This window comes from Pelobates fuscus, chromosome 5, assembly GCF_036172605.1.
Source record: "Pelobates fuscus isolate aPelFus1 chromosome 5, aPelFus1.pri, whole genome shotgun sequence".
Taxonomy (NCBI): domain Eukaryota; kingdom Metazoa; phylum Chordata; class Amphibia; order Anura; family Pelobatidae; genus Pelobates; species Pelobates fuscus.
This window is the reverse complement of record NC_086321.1, coordinates 143,852,777-143,868,298: the sequence shown is the minus strand read 5'-3', so window position 1 is coordinate 143,868,298 and position 15,522 is coordinate 143,852,777. Positions and strand designations below refer to the sequence as shown.

General features: G+C 39.4%; 1 protein-coding gene across 1 annotated transcript in view; it reads left to right on the top strand.

Moving 5' to 3' along the window:
* The window catches only part of GALNT9 (polypeptide N-acetylgalactosaminyltransferase 9), a 257,614-nt gene that overhangs the window by 151,367 nt on the left and 90,725 nt on the right, over window positions 1-15,522 (top strand). The window contains exon 6 of the mRNA XM_063454393.1: window positions 238-355. Within this exon, the coding sequence (XP_063310463.1) occupies window positions 238-355 (118 nt within the window). The remainder of the gene's footprint in view (window positions 1-237; window positions 356-15,522) is intronic.

The following is a 15,522-nucleotide window of genomic DNA, read 5'->3' as shown; positions in this document are numbered from 1 at the left end:
GTTAAAAAATTAATGATGTCTGCTCCCTGCAGCCATATTGTATACATTTCGAAAATCTATAGCAGAACATTTTTAAAGTTAATAAATCATCCTTTATGGCTGGGTCTATCCATCTATCTGTGGATTTATATTGCGTATAAACAGAACAAGCACTGCTTCTATGTGCCAGGGTAGCATAAATGTTCCTTTTAAACAATGATCACTCTGATGCATGTGTGTTTTATGTGTTAACCCCAGAACTCCAGCAATGATCGGCTGCTCTTTTGTGGTAGACAGAGCATATTTTGGAGATATTGGACTTCTGGACCCTGGCATGGAGGTTTATGGTGGAGAAAACATAGAACTGGGCATGAGAGTAAGTGTATAGCAATACAAAGTAATTGTTTTCATGCACTTGCAGCACATGTTTTAAATATTACAATCTCTCCTAATCAGCATAATGGCTAAATGCTATTGAAAGGTTATTGTTTGATGTATATTGCTTTGTAAATGCTAATTGAAATTATGTATAATACAATAGCATTCCGTATCCAGAAACATCTGACATTAGGTACCAGAAGTATTTGGTATATTTCTGCATATTTTTAATGTCCTAGAGATATTACAAAGTAAATTAGTATTTTCTCTTTTGTCTGATTTTTCTTTCTTTTTAAATCTTTTTTTCAATCTTTTTCAATCTTTTTCAATCTTTTCTTTAATCTTTTTTTATCTTTTGTTATCTTTTTATTGTTTTATTTTGTTAAATGTTCTGAAAATTATAGCTGACGGTTGGCAACAATTAAGCAGTCACACTAGAAAAATGTTTTGTTAACAGTAATAAAATTAATTGCAGCTCCTTAGGCGAATTTATGGCCACGAGTGCAAAGACTATGTCCCTTATAGATTGGTCCTGCTAGCCTGCACACTGAAACAAGCTTTTCTTCATCTGAAAAGCAGCATGATAAGTAATATGAAATTGGCAGGAAAGGAGCAGAATGATAGTGGAATTATTTTATGGGAATTACTTTTTGGGGAAAAAAATTGATTAAAGTTGCAATGCAACAAAAAATTATTAAAGCTAATCTTAAATTTGTCATCTGGCTGTGTTCAGTGGTCGTCAGTATACATTGCCCTATTCGCAAATAGCTTTTATTTTTTTAATTCTACTCCTATTTTTTTTTTTACATTCGAGGCTTAGAGATGACAATTTTTGATTTGGGCTCGAAGAACGGATTAAATACACAAAAAACAAATCTCTCCTATGTGCAATAAATAAACAGAAATATATAAACATGTTTGGCATTACTTTCAAGTCTTACACATCAAAAATATGCTCTTTTATCCTGCCTTGAGCTTTAATCAATAAGTTATAGGAGGGGACCCTAGAGATCTAATGCGTTAGAATTCCTGGTACCTATTTGCAGATGCTCACAACTTAGCATTTATACAAAGAAAACGGTTTTGTAACTCTAGTCTTAAAAGCAAAACAAGTCATGTAGACTGGAATTCTGAAGCAAAGACCATGTCTAGAATGTAATATGAGAGCTTCAAATTGATGTATGCTAATGGAGCACTTTAATGCAGTGGATCAAGGTATAGCTTTGATGTGGTTAGCCTAGAGATGGTTAAACTTGACAAACCAGATATTTGTGAATGCCTTTTCCCTTGAGGCTCAGTCCATCTCAAGGCTGTCCATCTCAAGGGTAGACCAAAATATATAATTGTGGAAATCATAAAGGATTGGAATGTGAGAAAAGTGTGTGATACTTAAAAATGGTCAACTAGCCCTTTCTACCATATGGATCCCTGTTTCTATGATGTATGCCAAAGAAAAGTGGCTATAGTATGTATTCACTAAATGTGAAATTGTGAAGAATTGTGATACATTGTACGCACTAAATCAGGAAAAATGTTGAAAAATTGTGCACATTTTAGATCAAACTAGTCAAATTGGTAAATAAAAATTCTCAAACTCATCAAATTTATCCAGCATGAGCATTTTGATCTTAGATTTGCAATTCCCTTAGTCAATAGTCCACAAGTCTGGGTTTTAGGGCCTATTCTATAAACAGTAAAATGTAGTGAACTGGAAATTGCATTGCAAAATTCATGCTAAAATAAACAATGTATCACTATATTTGGACATATGTTGAAATACAGTTATTCTGGTCTAATATTTTTTTAACTTGGACTTCAGTTTACTAGTTAGCGCATAAACCTTCCTGTGAATACATTTCAACCTGTTATACACTAAGCCATGAACTGTTGGAACCTCAGTAATGAAGATATCTGCATGATACAAATTGGTCAGATAAATAAACATATGTACAAATGTAATTGGATCGGCGTAATCTAAACTTTCCCCACATATGATGGTTGAATCGAAGCAATCGAAGAACCTTTGCAGATCTGGAAAACATAAAGAAGACAAAGTAACAAATAAAAGGTTTATTTAATACATATAATAAATAATACAAATACATCAAATAAAATATGCTAGGCTAGCCCTTTGTATAAATATGTGGTGTGGTTTAGTGGAGAATAAGAGCTCACTTGAGACCTACAGATGCAAAATATGTATGTTCAGTCACACAGAAAAATAATTGTAAATGCACTGCAGACAGAGTGAATCAGCTAAGTGGTTGCTGCAGGTGTCGGCACCCATGTTGAGGCATATTTAATTTCAATTCACGCCCTGCGATGCCAGCCAAGATTTGAAGGATCTGAGAAGTTCAATTAAGATACAAGTTTTCTGTTTGGGTTTCACCTGCATGTATGGGTACCGTTTTTTTACCCCCCAAAAATGGGAAAACTTATTGACTCGAGTATAAGACTAGGGTGAGAAATGCAGCAGCTACTGGTAAATCTCTAAATAAAATTAGATCCTAAAAAAATTATATTAATTGAATGTTTATTTACAGTGTGTGTATATAATGAGTGCAGTGTGTGTGTATGAGAATGCAGTGTGTGTGTATGAGAATGCAGTGTGTGTATGAGTGCAGTGTGTGTGTATGAATGCAGTGTGTGTGTGTGATGTAGTGTGTGTATGAATGCAGTGTGTGTGTATGAGTAGTGCAGTGTGTATGAATGCAGTGTTTGAGTGTGTGATGCAGAGCCTTGGTGGGGGTGGGCATTTTTATTATTTTTTTATTATTTTATTTTAATAGTTTTTTTTGTTATATTAATTTTTTTAATTATTATTGTTACGGTTACCCTTAGTCTTGCTGAGAGCTGGACCGCTTAGTAGTCTGGATTCCTATTACTGAAGAGGAGGGGAAGCTGCTGTCCAAAGTATTCCATACGAGTCCTGTAAGTGTAGAATAATCCCACTAGCTATAGCACAGCTAGGATACCCTTTTGCCCACAAAACGAGTCGAGGCTGCGATTTGAGGGTCAAACAAGAACTGAGGACTGGAATACCCAGCCTGCTTTTTATTAGGATTCAGTACAGAAAGAACACACCCAGGGGGAGGCATAAAATCACCAATCCAGTACAGGGTACAACCCACACATCCCCTCCCCTCAGATAACCAGTTAACATAATTAAACGTACATTATTTTACCCACGTTCTGGATGTACCCCAAAAACAGGTATCCCCAGATAGCTCTCATTCAGGGGACCAACATATTTAAAAATCAGTCCATTCGGATAAATAGTTTGTGAGATACAGAGTTCCAAAGTTTTGACCGACCGCACAGACCAGCTAGCTGAAAATAGTTCCATGAGTTTTGGCCTTGCGGTCGGTATCCGTTCGCACGGTGAAAAGACACGAAAATCTTGCCATCCATTCGAATCTTTATGGTCGCCAGACTCCCCATAGTCCATTAAGTCTTTCTACCGAACGGTGGGACGTTCGGTAGTTTCTGTACGAATTCATGGAGGTCTGGAGGACTCAGCGGTGTTCGCCTGTTCGCGTATCCGTTTTTAGTTCCATGCGGTTACAGGCAAACACCGCTGTTCGTGCGCAAGATGGCCGCGAACCCGTGTAAAGTTCAGAAATGGCGGCCACCTATTCCGAGCACAAAGAATTTGTGCGAAATCATCCGAACGGCTGCATAGGTAAAAATGGTACTTAAACGTGCACAATAAAACTAAGGCTTCTGTAACAATTATTATTTCATTATTTTTTTTTTATTATTATTATTATTATTATTATTAATATTTTTATTATTTTTTTCCTCCCCCCTCCCTGCTTGATACATGGCAGGGAGGGGGGATCTCACTCCCTGGTGGTCCAGTGGCATTGGCAGTTCAGTGAGGGGTAGGGGGGCTGGCAGGAAGCACTTACCTCTCCTGCAGCTCCTGTCAGCTCCCTTCTCCTCCGCACCGGTCTGTGCAGCTCCTCTGTCAGCTCACAGTGTAAGTCTCGCGAGAGCCGCACTATGACCCCGCGGCTCTCGTGAGACTTACACTGGGAGCTGAAAGAGGTGCTGAAAGGACTGGCGCAGAGGAGAAGGGAGCTGACAGGAGCTGCAGGAGAGGTAAGCGCTCGCTGCCAGCCCCCATTCTGTATTATGGCAATGTAAATTGCCATAATACAGACACTGACTCGAGTATAAGCCGAGTTGGGGTTTTTCAGCACACAAAATGTGCTGAAAAACTCGGCTTATACTCAAGTATATACGGTATTTGTTTACAGCTCCAACACTAAAGTAGAAAGCAATGTAGAGTAAAATAAGAAATTTGTTAAACAAGGCATTGGACAAAAAAGGAAAAGAATAGATACTGTGGAAATTACAGTTTGAGAGATTTTCAAGGAATGTTTCTTACTGTTAACATGTTCAGAGCAGATCACATTGCAGCATTTAAAGCACTCTTACTATGTTATTTATTTATTTATTTATTTATAAAATATTTTACCAGGAAAGATACATTGAGATTTCTCTCGTTTTCAAGTATGTCCATGGACAACAAATCATTGCATTGTTACAATTAGGGTACAATAAAATACAAAAACAATATTAATACACAATAAATACACATTTTAACATAGAGCAGGTAAGAAATATATAATCAACCATGACATGTGCATTCTGTTTTGAGGTATGTAGAGAGGGATCTCTTAAAGGACTTTAAGCTTAGGGAAGATTTTAAATTGTGCGGGAGGTCGTTCCACAATTGCGGTGCTCTGTAGGAGAAGGAGGATCGGGCCGCTTTCTTTTTTTCTGTTGAGGTAGACTAAGTAAAGTGTTGGTACTGGATCGGAGGTTATAGGAAGTGGGAACAGCCGGGGAAAGCATTGTGTTCAGGTAGGGTGGGAGTTTCCCAGAAAAGCTCTTAAGCACAAGGCTGGAAAGATGAAGGGTGCGTCTGGATTCCAGCGACAGCCAGTTTAGTTCTTTTAGCATGTCACAAATGTGGGTCCTGTAATTACATTGTTGCACAAATCGGCAGAACGAGTTATACAATGTGTTGAGTTTATTAATGTGGGATTGCGATGCAGATGCATATACTACATCCCCATAATCAATGATTGGCATCAGCATTTGCTGTACAATCATTTCCTTTACTGTAGGGCTTAGGCAGGATTTGTTTCTGTACATGGCACCTTGTTTTGGATAAAGTTTAGTTGCTAGCTTTTCTATGTGCAGGCCAAAAGATAGATTGGGGTCTAACATCATACCCAAGTATTTGAAAGAGTGGACTGCGGTCAGTGTGCCATTTGAATTTGTTTTGATGGATAGGTGGGAATTGTGTAATTTGTTTAATTTAGGTACTGTTCCAAAGATCATTGTGATAGTTTTGTCAGTGTTCAGGAAGAGTTTTTTTTTTTTGCGATCCACTTTTCTACCTCTGTGAACTGGTCTTGGAGCACAACCTCAAGCTGCGGTAGATCGGAATTGCTCGCAAATTATGTTATTAATTATATAGCACCCAAAAATTCTGCAGCTCTTTACAATGGGTGGACAAACAAACATGTAGTTGTAACCAGACAAGTTTGACACACAGGAACAGAGGGGTTGAGGACCCTGCTCAATGAGCTTACATGCTAGAGGGAGTGGGGTCAAGTGACACAAAAGGTAAGGATTGTATTAGACTAATGACAGTTGCAAGAGAGGAATCAGTCGCGATATATTAACAGTTTTATTCATACGCTTTTGTGAAGAAGTGGGTTTTTAATGACTTTTTGAAGGAGTGGAGACTGGGTGAGGAGGAGGAGGGGACCGAGTTCACAGGAACAGTGCAGCCCTTGAGAAGTCTTGAAGGTGAGCATCAGAGGTGGGAGTACGGACAGAAGATAGACGTAAGTCTTCAGCTGAGTGTAAGGGCCCAGACGGGACATACTTGTGTATTAGGGAGGATAGATAGCTGGGAGCAGCATTATGTAGAGATTTGAAAGCAAGAACCTGAATTTTAAATTGAGGCCCTATATCTTACAGGAAGCCAATGTAGGGACTGACAGAAGGGTGAGGTGTGGGAGGTGCAGGCGGACAGGAAGATGAGCCTCGCCGTCGCATTCATTATGAATTGTAATGGCGCAAGTTGGGAGCACCTAAGACCACTGAGAAGCAGATTACAGTAGTCAAGGCGAGAAAGGACAGTGGAAGGGACCAGCACCTAAGCCGCATCTGGCATTAAGTAGGGTGGGATGCGTGCAATGTTTTTGAGATGGAAGTGGCAGGATTTGGCAATAGACTAAACATGAGGCGTGAAGAAGAGGTCAGAGTCAAAGAGAATCTATATGGGTATACGTTATATAGCATTATGTAATTAAAAATTGATTAAGGTTTAATTATTTGAAAACAGAAAAGTACTTAGACCATGTTCATTGGATTTAATGATAAAAAGACCATACATTAGGATTTTACACACACAATCATCTTTACTTCCTATTTTTGTTTTCATTGAATTAAATTCCTGAAACTGCTAATTATTTTTGTGATGGCAATTATTGTGCAGTGACCCAGTTATATAATATTAATATATGATCGCTACTCAGAAAAGCTTGCAACTGCAGCGATTTGCAAGAATCGGTGCAGCTATTTGGCAGCCTCCATAGCTGTGATAAACCAAAGGAAGAGTTCACGCTTCTTCCATTGATTTGTCAGTCTCATTCAACTTGTGCACACAATGTCCACACATGTCACACAATGTTCGCTGGACAGGACCAAGTTGTGGCCTTAAGCATGCACCATCTGGAATTCGATCACAACTAGATTTATAAGGTTATTCACACAACACCATATTAATACAGATAGACAAAATCGAGTGAAAATGACCAAAATATCTGTGCTCAATTAGTCTATTCCAGTCATGTGATGAATGTCCTCCAATTATTGTGCTCTATTGGCAAATTGCCCTTACTGTGTTGTATGGAGTGATTATTCTGAATTCCGCCGGACGTGAGGTCACTTCCTGGCAGTTTTTGATTATGTCAGTCCTCAGCTGAGTCTACCGGAAGTGATGCGGTGTGGCCTACGGCGCATCACTTCCGGTTTCGTAAGCTCCTTAATAAGCAATATTCAAAGTTCCCTGTATGGATCTCCCCCCTAGGGAGGTTCAAAACATCCATTTTGGAAAAGGGAAAGAGAAGGGAAAGAAAGGGTATGGGTAAAATATCAGGCTAAGTTGTTAATAGTGGGAAGTGTAGATAGTAATTCATATTCATGTTTCCACATAAATTGAATAAATATTTATACAACTATAAAAAATGTATTTAATAAAAAAGATTATAAAATTAAATTAAAAAGAAAAACAGTATTTGTTTCATAAAAAATGGTATAACTTGAAGTCTGCATTGAGACCCCCTGATTGTAGTGAGTTTAAATTAAAATTCCATTCAATTTCGACCCTGCCTAGTTTTCTTGCCACATCCTCTCCGCTCCAAATGCCAGTAATTCTCTGAATGCCCATGAATCGTAAGCCACTTGAGTCACAGTTGTGGTGTGTTTTAAAATGTGTAGATACGATGTGTCCATTATATGCTTTTTAATGTTCCTAGTATGTTCTTCCACTCTAATGTGGAGAGCTTTCTTTGTGCGGCCCACATAAGCGAGTCCACATGGGCATATTAATAAATATATGACATTTTTGGAACGGCATGTAATTAATTCTTTAATCTTGTAGTTAATGTGACTTCTTTGAGGGATTTTTAAAGTGGGTAATGTGTCTTCTTGTGTTATTGGTGTTCTTTTTACACGCTAGGCAGGTTCCACACCCAAAAAAACCTGTACTGTTATTTAAAAAAGTCTTGCAAGGTATTTTTTTTAAAAGGATTATTTACTTATTTTTGTATTAAACTTGGGGCTCCCCTAAAGATCATTTTTGGTTTCCCTGGTAAGATATTATGTAATGTAGGAACAGTGGTGTATTTAGGATTTCGGTTGCCCTAGGCAGGACAGTGCTCGGGCACCGCCCCATTTGAATTTTCCCCACCCCTTCCTGTCAAGGCCGCATTTTGACAGATGCTCACTCACTGACAGACGCATACACTCACTGACAGACTCATACATACATTGACAGACAAACACTCTCATATACACTGACAATCAATGACATACACACACACTATTACTTGGACACACACTGACAGATGCACACACACTGAAATACGCACACACACTGACAGACGCATGCACTCACTGACAGATGCACGCACTCACTGACCGACACATACACACTCACTGACCCACACACACACACATTCACTCATAGACACACACACATTCACTCACATAGACACACACATACACACTTGCAGACACACACACATCCACTTACATACACACACACATACACACTACACATTATTATTTTAATTTTATTTTAAATCCACCCAGCCTCCCTGGGAGAGCTGGAGTGTATTACTTACCTGCAGTCCAGTGGAAATGCTGGTCAGGCAGGCAGGGGGCGCACAGACTGAGTAGGCAGCGAGGGAGCTCTGATTTTCCTGCTCAGCTCCCTCACGCGTCACTTAGTGATGCTGGGAGCCGGTCTCGCATCATATTCTGGCTCCCGGCTTCATTAAGCAGCGCAGAGGGAGCTGAGCAGGAAGAGCTCAGGTGAGTATGCTCCCTCGCTGCCCGCTGCCCGCCGCCCACCTCGGGGGGCTCAAAAGTGGCCAGCCGGCCAACTCTTGATCCCCCAAGGACGCGAGGCCAGCAAGGAATCTGCCTGGGCGTTTGGGGGGTGGCTTTTTTCTTGCCACCCCCTGTAAAGTGCTGCCCAAGGCAGATGCCTTGTTTTCCTCGCGGAAGACACATCCCTGTGTAGGATGCTGCCTTAATATCTGCCAATGTTTATGCACAATTTTTTTTTAAAAGATTACTTTTTTGATTAAAATCATTTCAAATTGGTACACCTTCATTTTCCTTAGTTATATCTTTATTCTTGTATTTTAAAAGGTCCTTTCTTTCCATACTTAAAACTTGACTAAAACTGCATTTGATGCTTGCCTCATTGTATCCCTTGTCATTAAAGTTTCTCTGTAGTTTGGACGCCTGTTCTATGAAGTTTTCCTCTTTTGTGCAATTTTTTACCCTGAGGAATTGAGACCAAGGAATGCCATTTAATCAAGGGTGATAGTGTCAGTTTGAGGATTGGATAACACTATTTACATCTACGGGCTTCAAATGTGTTTTTGTACATATCTGATTGTTGTCTATAAATATATTGAGGTCCAGAAAATCAACCAATGTTTGGCTAAAATTAGCTGTGAGGGTTATACCCCAATCATTATGATTTTAATAACTTAAAAAAATCTCTAAGGTGTTCTCTCGGGCCTGTCCAAATAAACAACAGATCATCTATGTAACATCGATAGGTGACCAGGTTACCCACCTAGTCATGCCCTTGGTGAACGAAGCTAGGTTCCCAATCTGCCAAAATTAAATTGGCATAACTGGGTGTGAACCGGGTCCCCATTGCCGTGCCACAGATTTGGAGATAAAATTCCTCATTAAACCAAAAATAGTTATTTGTTAAGATCAATAAAATGCCCTTAGTGATAAAATCTATTTGTTCTTGTTTGAATAATTTAGATTTGGTTAAAAAATATTTAGTTGCCTAACAGCTTTTTTTGTGGGCTATAATAGTATATAGCGAACTTACATCCTAACAGGAATGAATCCCCAGAAAGGGTAATAGAATGTCATCCCCTTAAAAGAAGAGATCAAGTAGCAACATTAGTACCTGAAGACACTCAAAGATTAGGGACCAAAAGATCTATGGATAGAATCCAGGGTAAGAAACCAACATGGCAAAATGACCCTCCAACAACTAATAGATTTGAAGTTTTATCCAACATTAATCAGGAAGAGGATTTTTGCAACCCCAAAACAAGAAGGTGGGGTGCTACCTATAACGGCACGGCTGTGTTATTATAGAGCCTTATCCTCAGGCTCTGAAAATTGTGAGTGTGTCTACCTTTATTTATTTTGCATCTAATATATTGCAAATACCATCTGCATTAGATTTGTTCTATGTTTTTTTTCTCTTTTATATATCACTCCACGTCGAGATTTCTATAACCATAAAGAGGGGTAAGCTATTATCTCCTTGTCTACTATTCAGCGCTCCACCTACTGATTATAGGGTTTGTACTGTTAATCATTTTTTTATATGTATTTATGGTGAGGGAATAAAGGTATCCCCTCACTGGTGTTTAAGAGAAGCTATGATTTTGAAGCGCTACTTACTGTTCACACTGAGCTCACTTGTGAGTTACTTCTGCTCTCTCTGCTACATGTTCATTTCTATCTTATTTAATGAGAATTTAATCTTTTCAATTAACAGTTCCTACTGAAAAGTTGACGTAACATTATACAGAGGTGAAAATGACACTGCAGTGGTAAAGGTGTAAAATGCCTGAAATATTTAGAAATCACTGTAGCAACAAATGGTCATAATAACCTAGAACAGTTTAGCTCAATGAAGTGGTCTGGATGTAGTGGTTCTTTAATTTCAACCCTGAAATGTAAAACACGGCAGTTTTGTAAAACCCACAATGTTTCCAGTGCAGAGTTAAATAAAACTACAGTGGCAAGCCACCTACCTGTGCTTACTTATGGAGCCGGGGCGACCGCAGAGTGAACACCACAATGATGGAGAAAAGGTAAGGTAAGCTCATCTTTTTAATTCACATGGCAGGGCATAAACTAAACAGTGAGCAGGTCCCTATAGCGTTAGGATTTCCAAACGTAATCATAATGCTATAGTGATTGGCTCACTGTTTAGTTTATGCGCTCCCCCCCTCCCCCTTCATTAAAAAGTGAGTATAGAAATAAGATATAGCTTTTGGAATGCATGTTTCTATTCCTAGCACTATAGTGTTCCTTTAATGTAATAGCACTATCACTAATTTAGCTGTCATTTTAAGGAAAAATAGATATGGAAAGGGGGAAGCAATTGAAAAGCATATTATGGAGCCCTATAATATATAATGGGATGGATTATCTTAGCAGAGTAAGGGTTTGCTCTGTTAACTGAAAATAAATTCTTCCATTAACAAACACTATAGTCATCCAAATCATGTCATCTTAGTGAAGTGATTTAGGTACAGTGTCCCTGTCCCCTTAACCCTGCATTGTAAAACACTAAAAAATTGCAGTGTTTACATTGCAGGGTTAAAGGAACACTATTGTGTATTCCTGACACCTAATGCGTGTGCCCTACTTGGTTCTTCCCGTGAAAAAGGTATTTACTTACCTCTCCTCGCAGCTGGCCTCACTCATACACCACCTCCTTGGCTGAGCTCATCCATTCTGATGATCTCAGCTAATCTAATGCTTTCCCATAGGAAAGCATTGAGAGGCAGTTGTGCATGCATGGCAAAATGCCACTCTGCGCCAAACAGCATTTCCTCAGAGATGCATTGAATGAGTGCATCGCTATGATGAGCGTTCAGAGCGTGGAGACGCTGAACGTCAGTACCTCACATTGTGCAGCACTGATCCAGGGAGCACCTCTAGTAGCCATCTGAGTGACTGTCACTAGAGGTGTTACTAGGCAGTAATGTAAACACTGCCTTTTCTCTGAAAAGACAGTGTTTACATTAAAAGGCCTGCAGGGGAAGGCTATAGACACCAGAACAACTACATTAAGCTGTAGTTGTTCTGGTGACTATAGTGTTCCCTTTCCCTCCTCTAGTGACTGTTATACCTGATCGTCGGCGAGCTGACAACCGCTTCCCTGCATCCTCCGGCCGTCGCGCCCGGATCCAAAATGGCGCTGACCGCATGGTCGCGCCTAAACGTAGCTCCGCCCCCGAAGTTCATACTGACATGCGCGTGACGTCACGACGTCAACGTGCACGCACGTTTTGGGGTCAGAGGTCGCCCTCTGACCAATCAGACCTTAGAGCGGGATATTTAAATCCCTAGCTCACCTCAGTACCTTGCCCTGTTGTGGTTTCCTGTTCCTGGTTTCCTGAGAGTGCTTTATCTTTGTGAATCTGATTTCCTGGTATCCTGATCTTGGCTTTTCCCTGGTTATTCTGAATTCTGGTTTCCCTGACTTGGCTTGTGTAAACGGTATTGTGTATTTTCTGGCTTCCTTGACCTCGTCCCTTTGACCATTCTCTGTCTCTAGCGTATTAGTCCGGCCATTCTAAGGTCCGGTTTATGCTCTGTCCTTTTATTTTCCTTTTCTTGCCTATGTATATGTTTATATAGTTTCTGCGTGCTGGACCACACTAGTAGTTGTGACATACAGACAGCAACTAGAGGCGCATCTGTGGCACAAACAGATTAAATATCAGTCGCGTGACATGGATGCCCCATAGGAGAGCATTGACTCAATGCTTTCCTATGTGTAATTTTGAATGTTCATGCAGCGCTTGCCGCGCATGAGCATTTGGTCACCAGTGCTCCTCCTCTATGAGGCAGGGAATCCTCTGTTATATCAGTGAGGGAGAATAGGTCAACAATTTAAAACTATTTAAAAATGTTTTGTGATGGGTGACTGCCTACATGTAGGTAAAAGAAATACTATGCCATTAGGAATACAGATTTGTTTTTCTCACACTGTAGTGTTCCTTTAAAGTATATTGGAACATTTATATTCAGTAAGTAGAGTAAATCAGTGGAATCAAAGAGAATCCAGCCAAACACATAAAGAATTTGTAACTGATGTTGAATAGCTCCTAGATCAGCGATGGCGAACCTATGGCATGCATGCCACAGCTGGCACGCCGAGCCCTCTCTGTGGACATGCGGCCATAGGTTGCCGGTTGGGTGCCCAGCGGTGTATTCACCGCGAGGCTAACAAGGCATTTGCCTTGGGCGGCACTGCCTTGTTAGCCTCGTGGGGGGCAGCTTCTATTGCGGGCTTGTGGCTAGGGAGTGCTGTAGCCTGAGCTCTTACTGCTCAGCTCCCTTGCTCGCCGTCTAGTGATGCCGGGAGCTGGAGTATAAGCCGGAGTCAAACCGGCTACCGGCATCACTAAGGGGCGTGCAATTGTGAGCAGTAAGATCAGAGCTCCCTCGCTGCCTACTCTGCCAGTTTGCCCGCTGCCTGCGGTTTGGGCACTTGGGCTCAAAAATGATCGCCATCACTGTCCTAGATGTATCATTTCCTTTTGCTGCTTTTAATTTGCCTATTTACACACGTTTTTGGCTGGCTTTTTATAGCAGTATTGGCAGTTGTATGTTGTATGTCGTCTCATACATACACAGAACAATAACAATTTAAGCTCAAAATCTTAACAGCTCGTTTGAGGCATATCCTCAATGCCATGAGCATATTTTGACAGCTAACATGGTGGTAAACACAGTTACTATTTTGGTGTCTATTTATCAATAGAATTTGATGTAACTGTTGAATGCCACTGATTTCTTATGAGTTCCATTGACATAAATAGGTAATTCTTCAAGGAACTTGGCCTCTGAATTTGGCAGTTATATGATTCTAAACAGCTGTTGGTAAATCTGGAGAATTGTAGCATATCAAGTCTAATTAAACAGCACAATTTGTCTGCCCGCTACTCGACTAAAAGTGAACATTTTAAACAATCAAGCCATAAACACAACTACTAACAAATGCCAAAAATAGACTTCTGGCTAAAAATTGCACAACATTATGTTAAATTCAATTGTGACACTTTTCTTACTGGGTTGAAAACTTTTAGAATTTTTTATGTAACTTGAAAATAATGAGTGGGCAAAACCAATAACATAGTTATAAGCAGAGAACAAATATAATAGATGTTTTTTCATTTCAGCTATCTTGACTTAAATTTTGCAAATTATTCATGATATCACTGCAACTTCTCACACAAATAGACATCAAGACAAATATACATAGCATTGCCAAATATGTGAATGCCAACTTGTCAAACATCGCATTCAAAAATCAGGGATTTTAATATGAAGTTGGTATTCACATTGGTGCTATAATAGGCTCTATTCTTCTATGAATATTTTCTACTAGATGTTAGAATATTACCATGGGGATTTGCTACTTTTTATCCTTTTTATACTTAAAACATTATTTTCAGTTGAACAATGATATTGGGTAACCGTTTCTGGCTTGTATTTGAATTTCTTCCAAAGTTAAGTTGTGTGGTTGTTTTAACGGCTCTGTGCAGATCATTGCAATTCTTCCATATCATTCTTGGTAAACCATGTCTGCATGAACCTCAGTTTGTGTACTAATCAGGAAATCGTGGCAGAAATGTTTGTGTTATAAGTGTTATATAGTATAATGTCGAAAAGTTCTCTGAAGAAGCACAAAAGAATTCAAACTTTGAAAAGCAGCCCTTCGCCATTATTTACCCTTCACCAAACTTTACAATACAGTCAAGAGGGTAGCAGTCTCCTGGCATCTATCAAACCCCAAATGCTTCACCATCGGACTGTCAGTTTGGTAAGCTGTAGTTTACTTTATTTGACACTCATTGTTATACACAGTGCTCTAAGACTTATATGTGGCCGCTTAGTTATGAAAACTCATTTAATAACGCTTCTGATGAATAGCTCTTGTTGCTTGGAATTCGGTTGTGAATGTTGCAACTGATGAATGAGGATTTTTACTAGCTGTACAATTCAACACTAACATTACAGCCTAATTCTGCTTGCTTGCATTACCTTCAATTTTTGTGGCTAAGCTGTTGTTGCTGATTTGTATACCCTACTTAGAAGTTTGAACACATAACAATGCTTAAAGTAAAATAGAGCACTCTAACATTGTCTATACATGTGAGCAACATTGACATCTAACACGCTAAAATAATCTCCATTAAAGGTACAGTCAGTGTACTAAGTAGAGCAGAATAACTTATTGATGCATAATGAGGCATGGCATCTCTCATCCTTAGTACATGTCTCATAATGACCACGTTCATGCAAAAACTATATGCTGCAATAGTAGCCAAACTAGTACTGGTGTTTTAAGGATAAACAACATTTAGAATCAAAAAAGGATATGAGCATTGTAATGTAAATGGTTCTGCTATTGGTTGTTCTATAACTGCTGAGATGGCAAATTATATGAGAATCATCAGTATAGAGTAGTCACCCTGCAACAATATGGATGGTCAAACAATATTATCATGCATTATCCCATATAAATCAGTCACATTTTACATGTTGCTCAATCGTTTTTCT